At 33.5% G+C, this 25,570-nt stretch overlaps 1 protein-coding gene and 1 pseudogene across 1 annotated transcript; both read left to right on the top strand.

Moving 5' to 3' along the window:
- Positions 1–656: 656 nt before the first annotated feature.
- Positions 657–5,222, top strand: LOC121391313 (annotated as a pseudogene).
- A 1,168-nt stretch (positions 5,223–6,390) lies between these two features.
- Positions 6,391–8,051, top strand: LOC121391312. Its single transcript, XM_041522982.1, has 2 exons — positions 6,391–7,474; positions 7,909–8,051. Exons 1-2 carry the CDS (start codon positions 6,391–6,393, stop codon positions 8,049–8,051), a joined length of 1,227 nt encoding a protein of 408 aa, XP_041378916.1.
- Positions 8,052–25,570: the final 17,519 nt, after the last annotated feature.

Genomic DNA, 25,570 nt, shown 5'->3' with positions numbered 1-25,570 from the left:
GTTGGAAATTTGTTGGATCGACCTTAAAAGCCAAAATTATAAGTCAGTGGCAATTTAAATTTGGCTGAAATTTATAAGGCACCATTACCATGACAATGTTGTAATTTATTAACAGTGGCGTAAGAGCTGTAGCGACCGCGTAGCAGCCATGGCCGCTACACTTTTTACTAATGTTAATTTATTAATATTCATAGTTATTAACATTCATAACACTATTAATAATGAATAATAATTATTTAACTACTCTAGCTCTTCCCTTTCTTTCACACTTCATTGAATCTAAGCCATATGCATACAATGGCAGTCGCTGGTAATAGTCAGTGGTAGATCTTTGCCTAACCAACCACACCAACCTCTTACTTTTCCATTTCCAAAAAAGGGAAAAAAGTGGTTTGTAGGAGAAGCTTCCAAGTTTCATGGTTTAGTAAATGGTCTTGGTTGCATTATGTTGAAGATGAAGATGTTGTGTTGTGCTATACTTGTGCTCATGCTTATTCAAAAAAAACTTCAGTGGTCTCCTAATCTTGATATGGTATTCATTTCAAAAGGCTACCACAACTGGAAGGATGCTTCTACTAAGTTTAATGTACATTCTTCTAGCAACTATCACAAAGAAGCAACTCTTAAAGTGATGACATTGCCTTCCACAACTAAAGATGTCGGAGAATCTCTTTCAGCAATACACCAACAAGAAAATTAGAACATCATCAGTGCTTCCTCAAAATTCTTTCAATATTAGATTCCTTGCTTGGCAAGGACTTCCTTTAAGAGGTCATGGAGATGAGTCTGATTCAAACTTCAATCAGCTCTTAAAGCTACAGAGTGAAGATGACATACGACTTGTTAACTGGATTGAGAAGAAAACTGATAAATATTTAGCACCAGATATACAAAACGAAATTCTTAAGGTCACGTCATTGCAAGTCTTGTGACTAATAGTTCAGTCTTTATCTACAGCTCCTTTTCTGACTATTATGGTTGATGAAACTACAGATATATCAAACAAAGAACAGGTTGTTGTTTGTTTTCGATGGGTAGACAACCATTTTAGTAGCCCATGAAGAGTTCATTGGCCTTTATCAGATTGAAATCTACTCAATCGGAAATGTTACTAGCAATTGTACATGATGTTTTTACATAGGCTGAATATTTCAACCAGCAAGCTCAGGGGTCAGTGTTACAATGGTGCTGATTCAATGAATGGATCTCAAATAGGGTTAGCAACCTTAATACAGAAAGAAGAACCTAGGGCAGTATATGCACACTGCTACAGTCATGCTCTTAGTCTTGCTTGCTTAGATACTATTAACTCTTGTAAAACAATGAGAAAACACTTTGGATACTTTGTATGAAATCATAGTCTAAGTATTGCCACAAATATTAAACATTTACTTTAAAATGCTGATAACAGCAGACTATTAATAAGATTAGATTTGATGTTATTTCACAAATTAGTAAATATGTATATGTGTTCTGCAAATCTCAACAAAACTACAAAGCTTTATTAGTATATATCAATAATATTGTGCATGTATAATATAATAGTATTATGTTAATAATGATACTGTATAAAAGGTCAGGGTTCATGTACATATTTGATAAAAAAAGGTCTTTTTAAAACAGTCCTTAATTTTAATTAACAATTTACATTAAACTTAAAAATTATTTTAATAATAAAAAAGGGGCATATAAAAATACAATGTCTATATAATTATATGTTTATTAATAGTTATAAATTCACTAACAGATTGAATTCTTGCTTATTAAAGGTCACATCAAAGGTTTTAGCCATTCTCAGTCTTCCTTCTTTGTCAAAAAATTTTTTCAGAACCATAGTGGCTTTATAGCTACCTTAAATCACAAAAGAAAATACCTAGTTATAATTTTAATAATAATAATTGGTACAAAAGAACATCTGTTCATATAATTAAAAAATGAATTGTTATGCTAACTTCTCAAGGCGAAAATTGTTATTTGTTAAATCCTCAAAGGTGCACAATTTGAAGTATGTCAAAAAACTATGCCATTAAAAATGTATGGAGTTTTATACTTTGCTACTGTCTCGTAGTACTAGAGAGCCAATTTTTATATATAAAATGCATATTTGCAAGCTGAATTGATTTGTGGAAGTCCCATGTGGAAAGCATGTAAAACGGCAAAGTTATTCACATATCTGGTAGTTCTTCTCAACTAGGACAGAGTATAGTACCATAACAACCAGTTTTTGAGGACATACATTAACTCCAATGCAACACACATAAGAACATGATTGTATTTCACAAAAAAGTTTCTACCAAAAAGTACATTTTTATATAATCATAACAATTCTAACTTTCTTAAAAACAATTCCAAACTTATTAGAATTTAATATAATAACCATTGTTTAATTTCCTAGCATATCAGCAAGTTTCGAAACCCAATCTGACACCAATCTCCAATCCATTGAACTATGTAATCCTTATGAAAAGCAACAGTACATACATCACCATACCAACAATTACTCTAACAACAACATGTATGTTGTGATAGCAACTGATGCCATGGTAACAATCACTATAACAATTACAATGTATGGCAATAACATGTATGTCTGTTATCTATACACCAGGAATCAAAAAAACGTATTGACCTCAATGTAGTCAAGTCCTCCTAGATATCTTGAGATTATTGTATTGAAGTATTTGGTAATGTTGCTATGAAAAGAAATTTAAGTAACTCATTTTAACAAGTATGCAATCTACATTTCTAGGATATACCAATATCAATTAGTAACTTAACACCTTAGTATTTAATTTTCAAGGAATGGAAGACAATCTGTTGCTTTCTCTCATAGGAAAATGTGTTGTCTACTTCTCCCTACGCTATTACTATCAGTAATGTCTGTAGTATAGTAATTAAAATCGAACTATACTTCTCAATGTCTCATTATGTACTATTTGACGTCCAAAACTAACAATGGATTGGTTAAATCAACCGATCAACTTTCACAGTGATATAGTATATTGCCTTAGAAAATTTATTACACTCTCAAAGCAAATGAAAATTTTACATTTTGACAACCAAAGAAGAATTGTTTGAATTGTCATCAGCAATTCAATTTTAATTAGGTGGGTAATGTATTGGAGGAGACAGATATTATACAATTTTGATCAAAAAGTCATTCCAGTAGTTGTTAAGTCCAGTGATTAAAGACAGTTAAATAAACTACATTGCTTTAAGCAAACTTCTTTGAAGTCAGTCTTCAAAAGGGAAAGCTCTCTGCTGAAGCACTTATATTTAGGGACTCTAGAACTTAAAGCAAGATATACATTTCATCGTTTCAGTTAGCAGTGAATGAGATAGTATGATTGTGTTGGCTTAGTGTGTTACACATTTACTTTAATTAAATGATATAAACAAGAGTGAACCGCAATAGAGTGAGCATTCACAGTCGTTGTTTGTCATCGTACCACTGTTATGTAACGCTCCGTAACCCAAATACGACTATGAAAGCACATTATAAAAAGAGTGTGCAGCAATTATGTGGGGCGCTTAAAATCGCTGTTACATCACTGTTGCGTGCCTGCCACGTGCACTCGCAGATTCAGATTTCAATATACGAAAATAAACAATAGCTCGTTTTTGCTGGCAAGCAATTGACGAATGATGAAGGTACTCTTTTAGATTGTAACATCTAGCTATAAGTTACGCTTCGATTTAATTTGCTCTGCATAATTTAAGTCTAAATATGTTTCAGATTCTTGTGAGAACATTCACTGGTAAAAATATCACTCTTGAGGTTGAGCCCTCTGATACTATTGAAAGTGTTAAAGCTAAGATCCAGGACAAAGAGGTATCCCTCGTGACCAACAATGTCTCATTTCTGCTGACAAACTGTTAGAAGATAGACATACTCTTTCAGATTATAACATCCAGAAAGAATCCACGCTTCATCTTGTTTTACGTCTGAGAGCAGGTATGCAGATCTTTGTCAAGACCCTCACTGGTAAAACATCATTCTTGAAGCCAAACCCTCTGATACTATTGAAAATGTTAAATATAAAGTCCAGGACAAGATGTTTCACTTGACCGTCAATGCCTCTTTTTTGCTGGCAAACAGTTGGAAGATGGATGTACTCTCTCTGATTACAACATCCAAAAAAAAATCCATTCTTTATCTGTGTTCAAATACTAGTATGCAGATTTTGTCAAGACCCTCACTGGTAATGGCAAAACTCTTACACTTTCTGTAGACCCTTCAGATACCATTGAATATGTCAAGGCTAAGATCATGGGCAAAGAAACTGTTTTCTTCTGATCACCAATGCCTCATCTTTGCCCGGAAACCATTGCGTTGTCGACTTACTCTCTCTAACTACAACATCCAAAATAATTCCACACTTCACTTTGGTTTACCAGATATGTATATTTATATTAAGAGAGATGCCTTCCCTTTATATCTTCTTGTGGTTGAACAATCAGATACCATTAAGACAGTAAAGCTTAAAATCTTTGATAAATTTGGTATCAAAACCTGACTGCCAGCAACTCTTTTATAATGGTAGACAATTGGAACGCAGGAGTCACAAGCGCACTCTTTCTGATTACCACATTAAGAAAGAATCAACTCTTGAGCTTGTTTTCCAAAGTAGACCTTATCACATCTTGTAAAAATTCTTACTGGTGAGGTTATTACTCTTGACATTGAGCCCTTTTATACAATTAAGGAGATTAAAGCTATGATCCAGGACAAAAGAGGTATCCCTTCAGACCAACATTATGTCTGTGCCACCTCTGGGAAACACATGGAAGATCAAGCTACCCTTGATGAATATGGTGTCAAAACAAGAGATACCATTCATCTTGTATCATCCAGTATGTCAATCTTTATTGAGACCCTCACTGACAAAACAATTTCTCTTGAAGTTAAGCCTTCAGACACTATTGAGAATGTCAAAGCTAAAATCCAAGACAAAAAAGGTGTCCCCCTTGACCAACAGCATCTCATCTTTGCCGGCAAATTGTTGGAAGATAGCCACACTCTCTCTGATTATATGATCCATCAAGAATCCACTATTCAGCTTGTTTTACCCAGTATGCTACAGATCTTCATTGAAACCATCACTGGCAAAACCATTTCTCTTGACGTTGAGCCTTTAGATACTATTAATACTTTAAAAGCATTTATTCAACAGAAAGAAGGTATCCCCCCTCAACCAACAGCATCTTTTCTTTGCTGGTAAATTGCTAGAAAATGGATTAATTCTCTATAATTGTAACATCCAAAAAGGATCCTGCATAATCCTTTCTAGAAATACAATGCCTAAATCTGACCCATCTAATTTTCCATACATTATCGGCACCTCTCATCTACATAAACAACCACAATCCTCTAACATTACCATTGAACCTGACTCTTGTGATCCTCCAAACACTACAATCTCCTGCTTACAAAAACAACCACATTCTGCTACTAAATGCTTTCATAAGCAACCACATTACTCTAGTATTAACTCTTGTGATCCTCCCCTACACACCCCTCTTCATACTCATAAACCACTCCACTCCTATAATACTACTGTTGAACCAAACTCTACAAGCATTACCCCTTCCTATTTATGTTCTCATAAACAACCACACCCCTATAATGACCCTCGTCTCCTATCCTGTCTTCATTCCTTCTGTAAGACATGTTTAACTGATCTTGTCAGCTCGTCCAATACCATTATCATATGTCCTACCTGTTTTGAGCCAACATTTTCTTCGTACCAGCTCAGGAGTCAATGACCTGCCATATAACCTTAGACTAGTCCATGAAATAGAGGCTGCAACCATTATTGCTAAGGTTAGATCTTCAAATATTGTGTGTGTGACGAATGTGTCTCTGATCCACCAGCAGTAGCCTTTTGTATTGATTGTAAGGAATTTATCTGTCATGATTGTGAAGAGGCTCACAAAAAGAAACGTAAACTTCTTCAGCACCAGTTAATTCAACTAAACATTCTTACTGAATCTTCCCTCCTAGCTAAAGCCAAACCATCACTCTGTCCTCATCATCCTAAAGAAGAACTAGAACTGTACTGTCAAGCATGTCATACAATTACCTGTCGATTGTGTGTTCTGACTGGTCATCATGTTGGTCATACTTGTATTGACCTTGATCAGATAGCTGACAGTAACAAACAAGAACTACAACAATATCTGTTACCACTAACTACTTCTATATCAAAGCTACAGTTCTCTAAAACAAAGAATGCTGCTGCTCAGCTTCAATTGAAAGAGAATACACAATGTGTTGAAGAAGCTATTGAATCAATTTTTGAAGATCTTCATGCTACTCTTAGAAAACGTAAGGAGAAACTTCTTCAAGATTTACACAAGGTATCGTCTATCAAACAAACTAAACTAAAAATGAAGAGAGAAAAAATAATAAGAGTTGAAGAGAAATTGAGTTCATTAATTAAAAAAATTGAGTCAACAATACTAACTTATACATCAGCTGAAATAGCATCAGTCTTTGATACACTCAAAACTGACATCAGTAGAAAACTCAACTACTATGATCCCAAGATTACTCAGTCTCCCAGTGAGAGTACCAATACAATTGAGTTTTCTATAGACTTAACAACCCCTATATCTGAGTGGGGAGAGATAAAATCTGTCCATCCATCTTCTAGCATCATCATTGGCACACAGATATCTCGAGCTATAGCTAATAAGAAATGTACTGTTGTTCTAGAAACAAGAAACGAAATAGATGGTCATTATACTGTGAAAAAAGAAAAGATCAAGGTGACATTACTAGACAAAGATAAGAGAGGTCAGATAATCAATGGAACAGTACTGGACAAGGGTGCTGGCCAATACGACTTGTCTTTTATTCCACCCTCTTCTGGTACGTATGAGCTTCATGTAACTATTGATAATGACCACATCAAAAATAGTCCATTTACATTGTGTGCTAGACCATATCGTGATTATCGTCAACTCCGAGAATCTATTAATGATTACAACTTTCTGTCAGAACCTCATGGTATATGTGCTTTATCTAATGGAACAATGTATGTCACATGTAGTAGTCAAGTGTTTAGATTTTGGAATGGCAGCAGAAATATTGCTCCTGTCAATTTTCCTTTAAAACTGCACAACTGGGGTATAGCATGTAAAGAAAATGTCATATACATTGCTAACAGTGGTGAACAGAGCATCAGTAAACGAACCATTAAAGCTGGGCAAGGACAAGTAATAAAACAATTTGGACATTTTGAGCAACCTAAAGGTGTCACAGTAGATGAAGAAGGCAAGATTTACGTTGCTGATCGAAATTGCATCCATATTTTCGACTCAGATGAGACCAAGTTAAAGACTATAAATTGTTGGACCAGTATTGGAGGTATTGCTATAGATCCCAGTGGTAATATACATGGAACAGCTTATAATGGCTATGTTGCAGTTTATTCACAGTCCGCAGAATATCTTAGAGAGTATGGTAGAGGTCAGTTAACAGATCCGTGGGGTATAGCAATAGATGAGGAAGGCTATAGTTTTTGTAAGTGAATACAAAGATGGTGGTCAACTCAAGATCTTTAGTCCTGATGGTGAACTAATTCATAGTGTAGGTAATTTACATTATAGTGGTGGTGTGTGTATTGATAAGGATGGTAATATTTTTGTAACAAGTTTAGCTGATCGAAAAGTTTATCAGTTTTAATTTTGTAATATCTAATTTTTGCAGTGGATTTTTTTGTACTAAAATTTTTGTTAAATTTTTGCTCTTTTAATTTTGTTATGTGTGGGTTTGAATAATTTAATAATAAAAATTTGAATTTGAACAAAATCTTTACATTATCTATATGCTATATATAAACATAGTAATAGCAATGTTTATTATATATTGTGTACAATATATAATACATATATTATGTACAGGGGAGGCTCAAGGAATGATGTTCAAACAAGTTGTTCAAGAACAGGAAAATGTTCATGACGATAAGGAAAACACAATCACCTCATGTTCCACCAAAGCCAGCACCCAAACCAGCGCAAAAACCAGGTCCCAAGCCTGCTCCTAGGCCTGCGCTTAAACCACCTCCCCAACAACAATCATCATATGAACAACCCACCCACGCCTCCTGTGGTTCCTCCAGTCGAGGAAAACCCCCTTTTCAGTATCCTTGGTATCATGGATCTATAACCTAGAGAGGAAGCTATCAGCAGATTAGAACAGTCAGGACCTAGAGATGGGTAAGTAGTGACATCACTTCCTATACTGTCATGATGTACTGACTTTAATTATTCATGTGGGTGCAAATTGTATTAATAATTACTACATTTGTACAATTAATAATTTTACAACATTGATAGCTCACAAGTTTTAAAGTTGTATTATACATTATCTTTGTTTTGTTAAGACATCATGGAGAATAGAAGACATTAATCTACATAAAAATTGTAACTTTTTCTATCAAGTTTCTTTACAAGTACAAAAAGGACCACTAGAGGTAAAGTGGATAACCCTAGCATACATTTGCATATTTTAACTCTTTTGTCTCCCAAATGTTTTGATTCATCCATTTTGTCTTTGGTATATTTGTCCATTCTCTCTATCATATTTATCCATTTGTTTCCATGGCTACATGTAGATGTATCGATTAATATTTTGTAATTCATTTAGGGACTACAAACTAAGGACGCTCTTTTTACAGAGTCTGAACAAAGAACAAAGAGAAATTAACTGGACAAGAGAAACAATATCAAGAATTTAGATATTATCATATTTACAATTATGGCTATTGTCAGTAAGAAGTATATATCGCTTTGAAGAAGCCACTTAAAATCACCACACCCCTTTGATTTAAAGGTATTATCTAAAATTATCTAAAATATTTGTGAACCCAAAATTAAATTTACTTTATAATAAATTTTTTAACACATTAATATCATTTTGAATTGCCTGGTATCACATACACAGATACATTTCTAACTACTGCAGTGAGGGTTAATAATACAGGCAACAATTATTAACAGACTGCTCTATTTTGTAATAAACTTTGTAAACTTTATTTCCATAATTGTTTTGTTATCAAAAAAGTACAAACAAACATAATGTACTCATGTCTCTGTTTAATAACAGTTAACAATTTAAATTAACAAGGTATATACTTGATTTGTATTTTTTCCATCACAGCACTGGTTTGTAACGTGGGTCATAATTCATGGTACCACAGCATTTCGTTTTGAAGCCCCTGAGCCTAGCAACTCCACTGCAACACAGAAAAAATTGCGGATTATAATAATTGGTACCACAGCATTTTCTATTGGGAGCTTTGATCTTAATAACTCCACTGCAACACAGAAAAAATTTTGGATTATAATAATTGGTACCACAGCATTTTCTATTGGGAGCTTTGATCTTAATAACTCCACTACAAACAGATATAGAACTTTGGATTATAGTTATCGCTACCACAACAAGCTGTTTTGAGCCCTTTGTATCTAATTGTTTTGTTACAGCACACAAAAAAGGAAGGATTATATTGACGACCTCCACAAGTTGCTACATACACAAAAGATAGATAAATATTATATATAATTTATTAATATATTATATCTAATTATATATATATTATATTATATATAAATATATATATATAATATTATATGGACATTTAAAGGGATAATAATATGTAATATAGTTTTAGCATCACACTTAATTTCAAAGATATTGCTTTCACTTTGTAACAAGATAACTATTTGAAACTAAAAGTTAAAATTATACAGAAATTTTGATTTCTTATTTCTTGTTGTTATCGATTATAATACAATCTATTAGACAACTAAAACAAACAAAGAAATGTTTGAGATGCCATTTCCAACTGTGTTAATAATATTCATTTATAGCACCCCTCATAATTACACTCCCACACATCACATATCACATTTTTATCACAACACATTCCTTAGCTGGGATGTACACAAAGGTCAACTCAAATCACCTGTCTTGGGCCAAGTCTAATATGGACTCATGCATCAACAATGACAGAACCAGTAAACTAAAGCTTGTCGTAGGATCTCTATAAACCTGCCACTATGTCATTTTAAAGAAGGAGACAACTGATTAAGTTCTCATGTTCTATATTTTCAACATTCAATAATTCAAACCTGTTAGGAGGTCTTTATGTATTATATAAAACTAACTATCCTATTTAAAGTATATGATATATGAACTCATTCAATAATAAGTAGATATTGGATTTATGTATATTATCTTACCCCAAAAATTTCTTGAAATCCAAGACAGCTTATACAATAAAAAATGACCAAGAAGAATGATGTAGCCATAGTCTACTGTGGCCAGAGAGTGTGTAAAGGTGGACTGGATTACTGTTGGTTATGGACTTAGTCACTAGACTGCTAGTCTGGACTGACTATTATTAATTATTGATGTGGTGCAGAATGTTATCACAAATAATTAATCAAGTCTACATTAAGCTATACTACAGATAGTACACATTGTGTAGTAATATTATCAATGACAAATATATTCTGCTTTGTTAAGTGGTCATTCATCAAAATTACATACATTTTTTGCTGATAATGTTTTAGTCTTGTATTGCCACAAATATTAAAACATTTACTTTAAAATGCTGATAACAACAAAATCTGGACTGTCTATTAATTATTTATGTGGGTGCAGGCTGTTATCACAAATTAATCAATGTCTACATTTATTTAGTTATGCTACAAGTTGAATACATTGTGTAGTATGAGTTCATAACACAAATACTCTTTTATTTTATATGTTGTTATAAATGTATATAAACTTCACAGGAAATTAATCAAAGAGTTCATTCAAATCAAGATATGCTACAAGTTGTGGTATTGTATGAGTGGACAATACAAGATTGAGTTGTTAATTCTTAAAGACATAATATCGTCTCATTTGCATCCTGTCTTAGTAGTGACTTGTTTAAAAAGGTTAGTGTTCATGTGCATATCTGATAAGAAAATTCTTTTAAAAACAGTTCACTATCTTAATAGCAATTACAAATATTATATTAAATTTAAAATAATTCAATAATAATTTTAATAATCAAAAGGGGCATACCAAATACAATGTCTTTTTAATTATATGTTTTTAATAGTTATAAATTCACTAACAGCTTAAAATCTTACTTATTATTTGTCCATTGCAGCACTTGTATAAATCTGGATCATAACTCTTGGTACCACAAAGCTGTTTTTTTTGTATTTACTATTAATAACTCCACTGCAACACATGCTAGAGAGTTTGGGTCATAAATATAGATACCACAGCAAGCGTTTTACTCCCTTTATCATAATTAATATTTCCCTGCAGCATACACTTGTGCTTGGATCATAATTCCAGGTACCACAACAAGCTATGTTTCTGCCTTTGTATCTAACAACTCCACTGCAACAAATAAATAAATCTGTGCTATAACTTTGGGTACCACAGCATTCCGATTTGCTATATTTTCTATTTATAACTCCACTACAACACATATTCCAACTTGGTTTATAACTCTTGGTACCACAACAAGCTGTTTTTTTGTATTTACTATTAATAACTCCACCGCAACACACACTTGAGCTTGGGTCATAGTTATAGATACCACAGCAAGCTGTTTTACTCCCTTTATCATAATTAATATTTCCCCTGCAGCATACACTTGTGCTTGGATCATAATTCCAGGTACCACAACAAGCTATGTTTCTGCCTTTGTATCTAACAACTCCACTGCAAAAAATAAATAAATCTGTGCTATAACTTCGGGTACCACAGCATTCCGATTTGCTATATTTTTCTATTTATAACTCCACTACAACACATATTCCAACCTGGTTATAAACTCTTGGTACAAACAACAAGCTGTTTTTTTGTATTTACTATAATAACTCCACTGCAACACACACTTGAGCTTGGGTCATAGTTATAGATACCACAGCAAGCTGTTTTTACTCCCTTTATCATAATTAATATTTCCCTGCAGCATACACTTGTGCTTGGATCATAATTCCAGGTACCACAACAAGCTATGTTTCTACCTTTGTATCTAACAACTCCACTGCAACAAATAAATAAATCTGTGCTATAACTTTGGGTACCACAGCATTCCCGATTTGCTATATTTTCTATTTATAACTCCCACTACAACACATATTCCAACTTGGGTTATAACTCTTGGTACCACAACAAGCTGTTTTTTTGTATTTACTATTAATAACTCCACTGCAACATATGTATAAATCAGGGTCATAATTAATGGTACCACAGCGAGCTGTTTTTCTGCTAACTGTCCCATTGTTATCTATTGTATTACAATGAAATAATATATAAGTTATCTCTCAAAGTCAAACTAATTATTATATCATTTACAATTCTTATAATGAGACTCATAGTCCTTTTCATTTTAAATGATAATGTTAGTTCTGTATAATGCACATATATACTTAGCCTTCTAGGAGATTTAGATATTTAATATAGAACCTTAGGGCTTATAATTAAATGGTTAGTTCATTCTTCAAAACTACATAGTGAAAAGTTTTTATGGATTTCATAACAAATTCCTTAATCAGTTTCTAGGTTCAATTAGTCTATTGAGCTAGACCCTCAATCCTCTTCACTGATACATGAAAGTGGAGGTCTAGTGACTTCAATTAAATTTTCTGTCCTAAAAAGTGTTGGCATGCAATTATATATGGGTGTGTGCTGTAAATGAATATTATTCTTTTAGCTTAAATAAAAATAATATATCTAGCTTCTTACTATATAATATTTTTAATGTCTACATAATTATGCTTTAATTATATTTACTTTCAAAAGATATTGCTTTCATTCTATAACAAGCTAACATTTTGAAACTAAAAACTAATATTTAAAAATGACATCTTTGTTTATTCTTTTTTTGTTGTAAATGATAGTAATTGATGCATTAGACAACTACAACAATTAGTATTATAAACAATAAAGAAAAGCCATTACCAATTGTGCTAATAATATTCATTTATGACACCCCTTATAATTATGTTCCAACACTTGTGCTTCACACCACATTCTTTAGCTGGGACAGAATAGTCAATTCGAGTTATGTGACCTCTTTGGATGAGACCAAAACAAGTATAAACTTATCCATCAATGATGACAGAAATAAATTAAAGTTTATCATGAACTCCTCATGACCAGTCCTATGTCATTTTTAAAGAAGGATCCCGGAGCTAGCCATTTAAGCTCTCACATCCTATATTATCAAACATTTAGACCGTACCTGGATACTATGAAGTCTATATGTATTAAATAAAACTGAAAATCCTATTTAAAAATATGAGCTATGAATCTTGTTAGAAGATAACTATGATATATAGAAATTGGTATGTTATCTTACTGCCAAAGATTTCTTGAAATCCAAGACAAGTTATGCCAATAAAAATCAGCAAGAGACTTGATGTAGCCATAGTTTGGTGTGACCAGGGACTGTGTAAACAGGACTGGATTACTGCAGGTTATGGATAGATAGCTAATTGGAGTGACCTTTGATTATTGATGTGGGTGCAGGCTGTCATCACAAATTAATCAAAGTCTACATTTAGTTATGGCTCCAAATTTTATACATTGTGTAGTATGAGTTCACAACACAAAGTTAAGATTTATTTTTTATTTAATACGTTGGTATATAAACTTCACAGATAATCATATAATTATAAAGAGCACATGATTTCATATTCATAATAAGACTCTCCAGAGTGGGTTCTAAAATTAATTCTTGTCGGTATTAATGTAACTTCTTTTGCTATTATGCCTGTCACCTATAATAAAAAGATAATTAGGTTCTTCCAGGTTTCCATGGTTTTTTGAACATGAGGATCATGAGTAGACGAATGGGTTCCTTGAACTGTACCAATGTTTTATTGTCTTGAAGTGACGACTGAAGATGTTCTATCTAAATGGATGGATGAATGAAGACGAAGACCAAGTTAAATAAGTTTAGATAAATATTGTGTGATAGCGTTTATGACTGTGATTCCTGCTTGAAGGTAATTATTAGCTCTAGATATATCATGAGGTCTTTACAGTATTCACCTTCATGAAGTCAGCTGAAAAAGGATATTTTTGTTGACATTATAGTTCTGCTACCATCTTGTTGTAAGTGTCATTTGTTTCCTTCACATTTCATGTGAGAGCTCTTTCTAATTTATAACATGCTTTGATAAACCACTCCAATACAAATAATTCTTTCCATATATTGTGCATATGTGTTTTATTGGTTTTATCTTCTAGTGAAAGCAAACTTTGTTTATGAAGGTATGACTTTTGCATAATTTTTGTATATATCATACAACTTAATTAAGTAAATCGTCGTGAATGTTTCAATGACAGTCTGAGGCCTAGACACACAGGTAGTTGTTAGTTTCCCAGAAAAAAAACCTTGCAAGAAATGAGCAATAGATATAAACCAATTCTACTTCCCAGTAGTATAAAAATTTAAGATTTAAAAATAAAAGATTTAAGATTTATAAAAAAAAACCCTTGTGTGTTGCCCAAACGATTCCTACTCGCTCACCCACTCAGGCTTCCACTTAGGCTCCAGGATTCCCTGCTATTGCTAGCTGGGACCGCCACCTGGCTTGGTAACCCTCGTCTTCGCGAGGTAATCCTGGCTGGAGCATCGCCCTAACTTAAAACCAGCCGTACGGGATTCCAGCTCTTAGGGAATGTCGCATTCAGGAACCGGGAACCACAAATACACCAGCCTCATCTCGTTTAAAGGGAGACTACCAGCCCTATCCTAGTCGGCCTTCGGATACTCCGTAGAGTATGCTGGTAACCATCTCAGAGGTCTGATGCATTGCAGAACGCTGGCCCACAACACACTGGCACTCATGACTGTTTCAGTTTCTTTTTATATGTACGTCAATTTTGTCTTCATGCTATTGTGGGGCGCGGGACGTGGGGCGTCCATGAATCTCATTAATGATTACGATGCGCTTTTTTTTTTTTTTTTTTTTTTTTTTTTTTAAGACTGCCTCCAACTAACAAAGAAATCCAATAATTTATTTTGTATATAATAAAGTTGTTCGGACACACACTTACTTGAGTAGATTTTTAAAGATAAATGTTAACTTCACACTGTGTATTAAATAATAGATCACTAGTGTCACGATGAGTTAGATCTCTTAAACGTCATTCAACTAACATAACAAAGTAAATAATAAATAATAAATAGATGAATAGTCCATAAATAGATCAATAAAATGAACAATACAAGTAGAACTCTTTAATAACATACTCTTTTTGGTCAATCATCTTTTGAACTCAAAATCACATTCATTATACTGACCATTGATTATATAACATTGTGTAATGCTTTCTCCTTTTATTTTTATTACTATAATCAGAAAACTATAATCTAACATAAACAGTTTGTAACATATCCTATATATCCTAACAACACAATACAACATATAGTAATCACACCCCTTTGATTATAAGCTTTAGAGTAGTGTGATAATTAGTGTGGTGTGGTCAGGTAGAGGGAATGTCTAGCTATGCAAGACTATATGATAATACACTAATGGTTTTTAATACAGATACATATGGACTAGGTGTAATGTGTTGTTAAAAATAGTCTAGAGCCTAGGAAATCAGTTATTTGATCTTGTACCATTACATCATTTAGTGTGAGTTGTTAAAGCTAGTACAATCTAATGAATTTATTGTTATATACACCTGACAAATTAAGAAATGATATGGCATTTTGCTGACAGATATCTATTTCAGTTCCCAATAGCTTGTCAACATAATTATGATTTACTTGGAGGATGGATTCCATTTAGAGTACTTTCAATGGCAAGCTCTTCTCTGAACACATTCTTGCCTGTCCTCATCCTTTTGTAGATAGGGAAACCACAATGATAGTGTATGATGTTTTTTAGCTTCACCATATACAGTATACTTACTATATATTCTTATAATACATCTCAAAAAGTTGCTATTCTGTATGTGTCATCTTAGTTACTAGTTATATATCAATCATTACACCAAAGATCTTAAAAGAGGATATCGCCACTCTAGTAGTACATTGTTATTGATTGTGTAGAAGTGTGTAGTGATCCTTCTCTTGTAGACAAGAGCCTTACACAAAGAAATGTTTAAGATAAACTGTATCCAACCAAATATCTTCTACTTTTCAGGTTGGGTCAAAGGAACCAGTCAAATACCACACCCCTTTGATTTCAATTTATTTATTTAATAATTACATGTATATTGAATACAATTATAAGAATAATTTATGATGTATTAGTTAATTTATTGAGAGCTGTTACCTTTGTTAATTTTTCCCTATAGTGTGAAAATTATATATTTTACAATCGAATGTATAAATTCAATGGATAACTTGATGGATGGATCAATGGATAACTTGATGGATGGATAAATGGATATGAATGGATTGATGTGATTCAATGTACATATAGACTAGTGGATTGACATGCAGAAACAGAAAGAGACTCTACCTGAAAATTATCAGTGACCATCCATTCATCTCTCACAAACAGAAAATCCAACCCAACTAATTGATCAAGTACTCGTTCCCAATCAACACCACATGTGTCCTGTATCCATTTATATACTTCATTTACTCTGTCCATTAACTGTCTAGCAATAGAGAGATGTCCGATCAAGATACAGTTCTCAATTCTCATCTCAATATTGGTCTTTCCAGACAGCCTATCTCCTAGTACATGGACCCATTCTGCCATCTCCTTAGAGTCTTGTGACGGTTTCAATTGCAGCATGTATCCTAAAGGGGTGGAGTCTAAATGTTGAGATTTGCGTAAGTCTTCTAATGAAGTGATAACAGAGTGAATATTGGTATCTAGTTCCTTCAATTGAATATAGTTTCTTTGTAAGTCTTGAGCTAACGAAGCAGCTGTTTTGTATTGATCTGTATCTCCAAGTTCTTCTGCTTGAGCTTGTCTTAAAAAGTCATCTGTGAAGGAGACAATAATAACTTCATTGCAACTTTAACAACAGTAGCATTTACTTTATTTACTGCATTATTTACAATACTTTCTACAAAGGAGAGGCCTATTGTTAAGTAATTCATTTACATGTAAACTTATTATGCTAAGTTAAAGTACATTTGTCACTCCTATATTGTCAGACATTTATAACAAACTTGATCTCTTATTATAACTGTTTAGTTTTGACTTGATATAAACAAGCGAACAGTATCTTAGATATTTTAGAATTAATTTAATTTCTCTATTCCTTACTAAGTTGTTGTACTTTTAGTCTTGTAGCTTGTACTGTATTCTCTAACTCCTCAGCATCTTCATTGAGTGCCATTATATCATCTATGATATCAGAGAGACCACTTCCAGGAAGATCACCATTGTTGTCATCTGCATCTTCATTCAATTCTGTCTTTTCTCTTTTTTTCCAATTCTTGGTTTTTGCTTAAGAGCAGAACTCTTTTCTCTTTTAGTTCATCTTCTTTTTCTAAAAAATTAAAACACAGCACTCTCATCAGTATTTATATCATTCTATATGAAAACATGTCTGCAACAAATGGTATAAAGTCAATGCTCAGTCGTGTAGATTAAATGATAATGGCAACTTAATTATTAAGTACAAGTATGATATTCCATTTTTATATTATTGTATGTTGTAGTAGATTGTCCTTACTTTCAGTTCAGCTTTCTCTTCATCCGCAAATTCTCTTAGTTCTTGTAATAATGCTTGCTCTCTCATTCCTCGTGGACTATCCCAGTGTGTTGAGAGTATCATGACTACCATAGCAACCAACATTAGTACATGCAGTGCCAAACAGATTTACTTACTTCACATAGTAAATGTCTCCCTCTTGATCCATGAAACGTTCCCATCCTGGTGGTAAGGATTCCCAGTTTGAAATCTTTGAGAGGTTGTGGTGATAATGAGCGTGGATCTGTCCAAGTTGAAGTTTTAGTATAATGACTGTGATGAGAGAGAGAATGTTGATAATAAGAATGCATAGATGGATGGGTGGATGGATACATGGACAAATGGATAGATGAAAGGAAGGATTAGATGGTTTTGATGACATATAATAGATGAATGGATGAATGGATGGACAGGTAGAAGTGATGGAAGGAACACTATATTATTATATTTCTCTCTATAAGTTACACAACTTCACAACACACACTTTTCAAAGTAAGGTCGGCCAGTCTTGTGATCCACTTTCTTACTCCACCCCTCTGGTAATGATATATCCTTGTCATCAGGTATTTCCCACCAGTCAATACTATGTGAAGTATCTTTCTTTACATCATCAATAGATTTATAGTTTATGTGATTTTGTAGAGAAGGTATCCTCTAAGATATGATTTGGTCTGATATGAAGAATAACTGAATGTCCTCCAGCAGTTCTTAACTGATGTACTGCTTCTTTGTGACTAACTCCCTGTAGACTAAATGAGGAATTAGCAATGATGGATGGATGGATGGATGGATGGAGGCATGATGAATTGATGGATGTATGGATAGATGAATGGAAGAATGAACAAGCAGATGGATGGATCATGGATTGATAGATGCCATTAATGTTCCATTTACCTTATACCATTAATAGAAAGAATTTCATCTCCAAGATGGATATGAGATGCTGTAACAAAAACAATCCTACATAGTGGGTGTGGACATTATAACTACCTGCAGGGCTAGCTTTGTCAATGCTGGAGACTACAATAGGAATGCCATGTTCACAACCTCCTTTTATACTAAGTCCCAGACCACCTTTCTTTCTTTCTAAGCGTATTGTACGACATCCATCCATTCTGTAATAGGGTGGGGCTCAACCTGCGTATTAATTAAACAGAAGGCGGGAATATTCAAGATCAAAGTACTGTGAACAGAAGATATAATGAAGTCAGGTAGGACTGGAGATCTTAGAAATAATTTGACAAAACTTTTAAGAGAGATACAACGTATGAAGCTACACATAGAACCAAATGTTAAGAGGTAAGTTGTATTGTCATTACAAGTTAAGAACTTAATATATTCCTTAGATTATCACAAGGTGTGCCATCAGCATTTCTTCCTATTCTACATTCAGCATTGATGGACTTTTTCTCTTCCACTGGCACACATATAGCAGCTCAAGGTGTTGAAATGTATGGACGTACTGATCTCCGATTTGTAGAGGGACTATACAAGGTTAGATAATGTGACCATGGAATGGCTACAGTAATTTATTGTAAGAAGGCATTGTTATAAGGCAATGCCTAGAACAATCAATGTATTAAAGAAAACGTAACTTTAAAATGTCATTATTGTTCTATTTTTAGCATTTTATTATGACATAATCTTATTCTTGTATAGATCATGAGAGATGTCTTCCAATATCGACCTCAACTCACAAAAAGAACAATTCCTAACCCACTGGATTTGCTGAGAGAAAAAATTATTCTGACCTTTGACCTTTTATGTCTGTGTCAGAACACACATGTCAAATTAGAAACCCCACCTAAAAAAAATCATATTCCCTTGGAAGTGTTCCAAAGACTAAATATCCCAGTACAAGCAGTGTTCATAGTCTTGCTAACACAGCTGGTATAGGTTCTGTGTGGCAAGAAAAAAAACCTCCAAAAAACTATAATATCGTACAAAGAATTCACAATGTCCATCTCCCCTCTTTCACCACCCCCCTGACTCCATTTCAGAACCTTTCTCCAAACAGTTATTACAGGACCACCATTGAGACCAGAACCTCAATTAGAACTCACTCCTCTTTCTACACCGGTCAAATCACACCCACAACGACAAGATCAGCCTCCCAATAATGAGACAAGTACAATGAATGGGTGTGGTCAGGAATCTGAAATTGTAATGAATAGATGTGATCTTGAGTCTAACGTTTCTGACTTATCAACAACTCCAGAGATGAATTGTAGTGATAAAAATGGGTGTCAATTATACATCAAATGAATGTTTCGTTCATGAAAACAAATAAAATAGAGTCACCTGAAAGTTAGTGACTAAATAAATGAATGGATTTATGATGGATGAATGGAAAGTTTGATAAATGGTACATGAAGTTACTAAATGGATGAATGAATGGATGGTATATGGATGGATAGATAGATAGTTGAGACTTGATAGTTATCGTTTTTCATTTTATAAGATGGAACAAGAAGTGGTCATAGTTCATTGTGAGGAAGAAGAAAACCACCTCACTGAACAGTAATGATCACTTGTGCATGTATGTGTACATGTAGATACTTAATTAATAGGTGTGGTCAACTGATCATCATTGTATTTTAGTAACGAAAAAGACAGAGCAGTTATCAAGGTTAGTAGAGACACGAACTGGTCGACTGATACTCCTGGAGACACAGATAAAGATCATTGAAGGACAACGGGTCCTACCACCCAGGTATATAATGTGTTACAATACTAGAAGAAAATTACATGTATTTTCCTATAGCCCCCCCCACTCCTTCAATGTGTAGACGCAGCTACCCAAACAGACAATTCCTTTATCAATTATTTACATCTACAAACCGCACCTCCTAATATTCAGACTGAAGCAAACCAGCCCCACACCCCTTAATTATCATACTGTTTTCATCATCATTATTTACCGTATGTCTCAAACCCTCATCGTCAAGAACTGTTTTTGTCACTATCACCCTCCCCAAGCTCCACCCCTCAATCACAGTCAGTAACACCTACAAAAATCACTTTTTACTCCACTCTGAACTATCAAGCCCTAGCACACCCCTTTTTAGAACTCCAGATGATACTAGAGAGATTATTAGAAATTTACGTAGTCGGGCACAAAAAAAAGACAAAAGAACTCCTTAGCAATGCTAACCACACCCATAAAACTTAGATATAATTTCTTGTAGTTATAATTATTTAATGAAGAATTATTTCAATAAAATTTTAACTTGTTCAAAGAACCTTAAAATTTAGAGTAATAATTTTTGACAATTAAATGTGATTAACTATGAACGTCACATTCAATGAATTTAAAAGTAAACTGATTATTATTATAGAACTGTTTTGTATGCTATTTATAGTAACAAAAGTAGACTGTGGTTGTATGCTATTTATAGTAACAAAGTAGACTGTGGTTGTATTTGCTATGTATAGTAAACAAAGCAGACTGTTTGTTGTATGCTATTTATAGCATCGAAGTTGGAAGTATGCTATTTTATAGTAACAAAGTAGGGAAAGGTACGTAGCTTTCAGATTTAGTGTTATCACACACAAAAAACTAATAATTATGACTCCCTCCTCCTTGAGTGCACATGAAATGAGTTTATTAAGATCTTGTTTTTCAAGTTAAAAGACTATTTTTTACAAAATATCTAATAACACTAATAATTTAATTATAAACAATATAATAGCAGTTTTCTACTATGATACAAAAACAACAGAGAGAAGAGGTAAATATAATAATAATAATAGCAGTCAATGAATAATTAATTAATAATTTAAAAAAATGGTAGCAGTCACACAAAGGAGATGAGGAAAGAAGTGAAATGTGCAAAAATAGTTTTCAGTTTCAATTTAGGTCTTTTTTTGGTTTGTTAACAATAATAACAAAACTTAGTATTTGGTAACGGTCACAATGTAGTAATATGTTATGATGATGTGGTGGAAGAGGCAACAGTAAATGATCTGGACTGTTTGCTCTGGAAAGAAAAAGCAAATGATACTTGATGTTAACTTTAATATAATAACTAAATCAATATAGTTATTAATATGGTAAACAACTTATTCCACTTGCTAATACCTTGGAGGATGTCTCAAGTTCAATTTTTGACAGCAGCTGCTTTGAAATCGTCAATGGTTTTTTGTAATTGACAAGGATCCTTTTAAGTTCAGGATTGACTTCAAATATATGTTTGCCCTTTAGAAAAAATATCACACTTTATTTGAGTTTATTATGAAGGACATATTTAGTAACTAAGGGATAGATAGATGACTAACGACTATTGTTCCTCACTTTGTAAAAATTTCAGAAAAAGCCCAATATTTTTCTAAACCATAAAGATGTCCACTGTTGTTAGTCAGAAAGTGTCTCTCCTTCAAAGTCTTTAAAAAATCTCAGGACGGAACTTGATCTCCAATCCATAACTATAAAACCTGAACAAGCACTCCAAACCATACCTGAGAAATTAAACAGAGGAGAGACATTGAAATTAGTCCTGTATTAAGTGTACAACAAAACCAACTATAACCTAACTGAGCATCCTCCAGAGCTAAACGTTTAAACTCATTATACATTGTCCTAAGAACAATAAATTATATAGTATTATATGACATTACACAAGTACATTGTAATACATAACAATATCTAGTAATACAATACATTGTATATGTGCATATACCAGCTGGTGATCACTGACTTCACTCGATAGATGGTATCAAATCCCACCAACCATTTTATAATGTACATATAACATGCATACCTGTTGAAGTGTGTTTCGTAAAAAAAAAGACCCAAAAACGGAAAAGTGTGTTCATTTCAGACGATTTACCAACACCCATTTTTTCTCTACCTATAAATTATATAGACGAATTAACACATTTCAAAGTATTAATAGTCATTACTTCTTAAACAGTTGATATCGATACTTGTCATAACGTTGTTGCTGAAAAAAAACCATTAGCTTTTAAAAGAGAGTGTGAGGATGTTGAAAAGATAGAGGAATAGAATAGGCAGCAGGAGGAGAATTATCGCCAGGAGAGGAGCCATAAGAATCTGTTCTTGCCCGTGATCCACTTGGTTTATTGGTAATAACCAACCAACATGTGCCTCACAGGGAGGGTCATTGTGATATTTTGTCTTGTATCTGGCACACATTCCTGTAAATTATATACTACTACATTACCGACTCAGGGTACTTAAGCTCTAGACTAGTGAACATCAGTACTTGCCAGTGACCTAGGATATCCTACTATTAGTTAAGCACTAGACTAGTGAACATCAGTACTTGCCAGTGACCTAGGATATCTACTATTAGTAAGCACTAGACTAGTGAACATCAGTACTTGCCAGTGACCTAGGATATCTACTATTAGTAAGCACTAGACTAGTGACACATCAGTACTTTGCCATGACCTAGGATATCTAACTATTAGTAAGCAATAGACTAGTAAACATGTTCCTGTATATTATCACTAGAAACTAACCTTGTCACTTTTAGCAGGTTTATTTGGTAAAATAGGTGCAGGATAAAATCTTGCCCTCCTCTCTAACCAAGGCAATGATGTAGTCGATACATTCTCCTGTTCTTTAACAGGTGAAAGAGGAAATTTGAATCGTGAAGCACGGGTACTAGTCCTTGTAGTATTGGTCTGAGCCTGTGAATCGGGATTTTGTTGCTTTTGACTTGGGCTCTGTCCTCTCGATTGTCTTCTTCGCAATCATCCAAGGGAAATTGGGAGGTCATCCTCGCCAACGTCTTTGACATGGTCCCCTTTGTGACTATCTACAGCACGTACTTTAGAATGGCAGGTTCGTCTATTCTGGTACTGGTCGTCATAGTTTCAGCATCAACATCATATCCTATAATCAAACAATTAATTAAACATCAGTAGCTCAGTCAAATATAATTAATTAGTTAATTATAAAAGTACTACTCGTAAATATTGTAGTAGCAAGGTTATGAACATAAAAACCTTATCACTTATCAACATTTACTTGGACACCATCATTTTCATTACATCCATATCAGTTACCACTATTAGTAGTAGAATGCCATAGTAGGAAATCAAATGGAGCATTAAAATTTGAGAAATTCCTTTAAAATTGTTCTAGGCAAGTTAAAATTTTAAAACTGTTGTTTCACATTTTTAAAATTTAACCCTTAAAGATCGGCACCCACATTATTTGAAACATCTGAGTGATTTTAATATCCATTGATTATAATTGAGATAGATGACCTGATAGTACTTTTATTAATGCTAAAATTTGCATTTTTCTTCTTAAAAAACTTCATTACAGGCAGAACATTTACATTTAGAGAAAGTTTGTCTCATGAAATTAATAAGACCCATATTTTCTCAGTAACCTAATATCATCATATATATATTTTACATCTGGTCTCTAAGGGTTACATCATAGTTATGGAGTTGGTACAAAATATTGTAAAAAATATGACTTACTTGTTCATAAAAGTACAGACCATCACCTAATAGCTTGAGATATCTCAGCTGACAATAAAGAATGTGTAGTCTCTTTGTTATTACTAATATCAGTAGTCCTTGATTGACTAGGAGCTTGAGTAATGATGAGCAGGTTTCTTAACAAATTCATCAGCCAAATCTTCAACGTTCTCGACTTCATCTCTGGAAGGCAATGTCTCCGAAGTATTTTGTTTTTTCTCCTAAAATTTAAGTCTTCGTCTAAAGAAAATGGCAACTCTTCTGAATTCTGATCGGAAGGATCAGTGAATTGAAGTGCTCTTTGAGGAACCTGAAATAAACAAAGTGAATTTCAGTGAAGAATTCTTGGGTACTCTAAAAAATCCTAACTAACAATATATCTACTCAAAAAATCATATATTATATTTCCAATACAATCAACATAAGAAATAGTTCTCGTTTTTCCCCACAACACATTCCATGCATCCATTGTCAACCTATGCATCTATAGTTTATTTACCTTCCCATCAACTTTCCCGCCTTTTCTCTTTCTTTGTACAGTAACAGTCTCCCCCTTCTTTTCTTATATCATAACTCTGTTCTTTGCTTTGATTCAAGTCAGTTTCTTTCAGACTTGATGTGTGAGGTGAGTCCAACGGCACAATCCCCATCAGGCGGAGTTATTTCCTTTCCTTTATCACTTCCACCACATTCTAGAACGTTGGGAGCAGGTGTGGTTAAAGACATATTCCCTCCAGAATGTTCCTCTGGTGTCGTGTTACCTGTTGTAAATACTGAACATACCAGGACAGTCAATAAGTATATTCTAGTATATTCCAGTATATTATGTAAAAATGCTATCAACCAATTAATAGTGTCCCTTCCCAACCATTCAACGATAAACAGTCGTTTATTATATGCACATAAATCTTATGGGAAATACATATTAACTAAAAGTAAATATGCATCATAATCTACACACAACATTAATTACCATTGTTTTCTTTATCATTTTTAACTGATGCAGCAGTTTCAATACCACGAGATGATGTATCAGTCATCTCCCTATAAACGGATGAACTGGTTTTGCCAGAACTGTAATAATATTGGGTAGAGTATGATTTAGGATGACCATAGTGAGCAGGGTGACTAAAAGGATGGTGACTTTTACGAGGAGGCAAGTTCTGTCCATCTGAAATCACAAATATAAGAAATCAATATAAATGATTTTGTAAACCACACCTCTAATCACATCCTAATTAGCCTTACCTTTGCCCATGAGCCATTTTGCCCAGTTCCCACGTTTTCTTACTCTATCATTTCTCATTTCAATAAACAGGACTACTTTGTAATGATTCTTTAATAACTGTAATATCTTGTGTAAGAGCTTGGACACGATTGAATCGACTGATAACAACAAGTGGTACA

The sequence above is a fragment of the Gigantopelta aegis genome, unplaced genomic scaffold, assembly GCF_016097555.1.
Source record: "Gigantopelta aegis isolate Gae_Host unplaced genomic scaffold, Gae_host_genome ctg2072_pilon_pilon:::debris, whole genome shotgun sequence".
In the NCBI taxonomy this organism is placed as follows: Eukaryota; Metazoa; Mollusca; class Gastropoda; order Neomphalida; family Peltospiridae; genus Gigantopelta; species Gigantopelta aegis.
Note: the sequence above shows the minus strand (reverse complement) of the source record. Positions and strands in the feature narration are given on the sequence as shown.